This window comes from Charadrius vociferus, unplaced genomic scaffold (assembly GCF_000708025.1).
Source record: "Charadrius vociferus isolate BGI_N301 unplaced genomic scaffold, ASM70802v2 scaffold564, whole genome shotgun sequence".
Taxonomy (NCBI): domain Eukaryota; kingdom Metazoa; phylum Chordata; class Aves; order Charadriiformes; family Charadriidae; genus Charadrius; species Charadrius vociferus.
Genome location: NW_009647940.1, coordinates 890,080 through 893,803, shown reverse-complemented (window position 1 = coordinate 893,803; position 3,724 = coordinate 890,080). Strand labels below are relative to the sequence as shown.

The window sequence follows — 3,724 nt, the reverse complement described above, 5'->3', positions numbered from 1 at the left end:
CCACGGAGCTGAGCACTGGCTGGCGGTGGGTCCGGCCACCCCCGGTGATGCCGGGGAGAGGGGGGCAGCTTTTTTTGGGGGTGGAAGTGATGAAGGTGAAGGAGGTGATGAAGGACCTGCCACAGCCCCCGGCTTTTATTTCTCCGCTCCTGGAGGGGGCAGCCCCTTCCCCAGCGAGTCCTGCTCAGAACCGGGACCCCAGCAGGGTGGAAACCAGCATCCCCTGCCTTCCTCCCGCTTTTCCAGGACTGGGTGGATGCTGCAGGGCTGCCCTTGAGCGGATTCCGCCTCCCCCAAATATCACTGCATCCCCTCTCCCCTGCCCCAGTTGGCTGAGGGTGGGACTGGGACCAGGACCATAAGTGGCACTGGGAGCTCTGGGCAGCCCCGGGTTCAGGATTCAGCCGACACTGGTGTCCCCATAACCGCCCTGTTGGCCGTGCTGGAGCTGATGGAGCAGCTGTAGGGTTTTTAATCCGCCCTGGAGCCGGAGCCCACCGGGTCCACGTACAGCTGGACCACGTCCTGCTGTGTTCCCAGGCAGGACATGGTGCAGAGATCTCAAGCAAATCTTAATTTTTGTGGTCTGCTGGTGGGTTTCTTCTCCCTCCTGCTCCTCTGCGTGACGAATTCCTGGCCCCAGCTGCCCATTTTGTCCCTGGCTCTTGTGCCAGCATCTTTCCTGCACCCTCTTCCCCAACCCTCCGTGTTTCTTCTGCCTCGGGTGGCCCCGTTCGGGGTCAGGGTCTTCATACCGGGGGCTGTGCAGGGCTGGAGCTGGTCACTCTTTGTCCTGAACCAACTGTCCTCCTCTGGGGGATTGAGCCTTTTGGAAGGAAACCAGTAGAGGGTTGAAACCAAGTTCCTGGTCCTACAGGAAAGCAGAAGGAATCGAACCCGCTTGTTTTGGGACAGGCGCTTGGTACCTGGTGGCACAAAGGGCGAGCAGCTCCCTCTGTTCCGAGCTGAGCCATCCCTACTTGAAAATTAAGCTTTTTGGCTACAACAGGCTTTTTTTTTTTTTTTTTTTTTTTTTTTTTTCTTCCCTTCAGTGTGTTTCTCCATTCAGACAGTGCGGGATGGAGATGGTTGAAAATGAAAGGTGTCCAAAATAAGGGGCTGGACAAACTTCCCATTTCACAGTGGGTTCCCACTGTCTCCTTACTTGGGAAACTGGGAAATTACCAAAGTGACTTCATTGGGCAATTCCCTCTTTGTCTACTTCCCTCCCCCCCTTTTTTTTTTTAAAAAAAAAATCAATATTCTCGAGAAAGAGAGCAAAATCCCTAAAAATTCAAGCTGGATTTCCAAAGAGATCACCTTCTAAAATATTTCCATGGGAATACTGTGCTGTGGGGACGGGGGAAGATGTGGGGCTCACCTCTGGAACAGAGCCCCCAACCTGCAGATTTTCTTCTGGGATGGATTCTGATGCACAGGAGCAGTGAGGGATGGGAGCTGCAGGGAGAAACGCTGCGTTTGGGGTCGGTTCCCAAGGATGGAGTGAAAGTAACCCTCAGACTAAGGTTTTGGGGCAGATCTGAGCCCTTCCTGGGCTGCTCTCACCGCACAAAGCGGGTGCAGCCCTGTGGTCCCACCAGGATGCCGGCAGAAGGTGTTTGGACCTGCTCCATCCGGGCTCAGCCAAACCCATCCAGTTGTCCGAAAAAATGGTCCTTCACCACCTTCCCCTGCCGGATTTCCAAGTATCTGACGAGACCCTTCTTACTCTGCTGAAGAGTTAATTGGGGCCACATGGTCCTCCGGGGCTCCCATGGCCGTACGCAGCAATTAACACCCTAATCCAGCCCTCGAGCCCCATCACGCATATTAAAAGTGGGATTTTCCACATGGGGTGGAGAGGGGCGGCGGAGCAGCGGGGCCAGGGCTCGGGCAGCACACTTTCCGCAAAGCTGCTTAGATGCTAAGCTTTATTAAATGAGTCAGGCACGATGACAGGATTTGGAGGGGGGGGGGGCTGATTAACATGAAACCCTGGCTGGTTTGTGCGGTGTGACTGTGTTCGTTACCGCAGAGGGAAATGAAGGTTCAAGGAAATGTGCTCAGGTTAGAAGAGCTCAGGCAGGAAGATCTCCTGAGGCAGAGGACCTTTACTTTCAAACTCCCTTTCGCCACCAGCAATGTGACAGTCAGGGTTGAAGCCACAAGGGGAGGGACTTGTGAGTGGGAATAACCCCCAAATTGAATTGTTGGAAGCCCTGAGCCCTGGAAAAGAGCTGCTGAGCCCCAGGGAGAGGCTTCAGTGGCTCCCCAGAAAAATTCAGGAGAAATTATTGGAGACAGATAAATAGACAGGTGATGGATAAATAGGTTCTGTAAGTACCATTGATGGACAGAAAGCAGTTGATGCCTCTGGAAGATGGTTTTCACCTCAGTTCCTAATGCCCTCAACATGTTGAGTGACTCTCCCACTGGAATTGGTTAACATCTCCTTGTCCCTTTGTTGCAGAGATTGGAGATGACCAAGACGTACGCCAAGCCCAAAGAGATGGCGGAGCTCGTGAGCACCCAAGTCTGGATGGACGAAACGTTGGGCTCCAAAGATGAGCTGAAGGAAGAGGACAGCAGGCAAGGTCCGTTTGGATTGATGTCTGGCCTGAACGAAGAGCATGACAGCATCGAGGAAGAAGAGGAGGAAGAGGATGACGGGGAAAAGCCGAAAAGAAGAGGACCAAAGAAGAAGAAAATGACCAAGGCGAGGCTGGAGAGGTTCAGGGCCCGGCGGGTGAAGGCCAATGCCCGGGAGCGCACGCGGATGCATGGTCTGAACGATGCTCTTGACAACCTGAGGAGGGTGATGCCCTGCTACTCCAAGACTCAGAAACTGTCCAAGATTGAGACGCTGAGGCTTGCGAGGAACTACATCTGGGCTCTGTCTGAGGTGCTCGAAACGGGGCAGACTCCTGAAGGGAAGAGCTTTGTGGAGATGCTCTGCAAGGGCTTGTCCCAGCCCACCAGCAACCTGGTGGCTGGTTGTCTGCAGCTGGGACCGCAGACCTTGTTCCTGGAGAAGCATGAAGAAAAGTCCCCAGTGTGTGAATCGGCCATATCCAGCCACTCCTTCAGCTACCAGTCCCCGGGGCTCCCAAGCCCACCCTACGGGACCATGGAAACACATCTGCTGCATTTAAAGCCTCCGACCTTCAAGAGCTTGGTGGATGCTTCCTTTGGAAACCATCCCTCTGACTGCACCACTCCCCCCTACGAGGGTCCCCTGACACCGCCCCTAAGCATCAGCGGGAACTTCTCCTTGAAGCAAGATGGGTCTCCAGACCTGGATAAATCCTACACCTTCATGGCCCACTATCCCTCGGTCAGCCTGGCTGGAGCACATGGACATGCCTCTCACTTCCAAAACACAGTGCCCCGCTACGAGATCCCCATAGACATGAGCTATGAGTCCTACCCGCACCACGTGGCCGGGCCTCAGCTCAACGCCATCTTCAATGAATAGCAAAGCAGAGTTAGACCCAAATTCTTGACACAGAAGTTCAGCCGCGTCGCGGAACTGTTTCTAGAACAGACACAACTGGAGCGAGGATATCGCCGCTACGGGGTGAGAGACTTCTGAGCATCTCTGCAGGTCATTGCTGTGGAAGGTTCAGTTGGCCCTCCTGTCCTCTCCCAACAGGTCTGCACTGGTGCCACGTTGCAGATACCCGAGCTGTCCCCGGGAGCCATGTGAACCCTTCCCGACAGCTGA

At 54.6% G+C, this 3,724-nt stretch overlaps 1 protein-coding gene across 1 annotated transcript; it reads left to right on the top strand.

Moving 5' to 3' along the window:
• Positions 1–2,359: 2,359 nt before the first annotated feature.
• NEUROD4 (neuronal differentiation 4) lies at positions 2,360–3,475 on the top strand. Its single transcript, XM_009883182.1, has one exon. It carries the CDS (start codon positions 2,480–2,482, stop codon positions 3,473–3,475), a length of 996 nt encoding a protein of 331 aa, XP_009881484.1. The 5' UTR covers positions 2,360–2,479.
• The last annotated feature ends 249 nt before the right edge of the window (positions 3,476–3,724 follow it).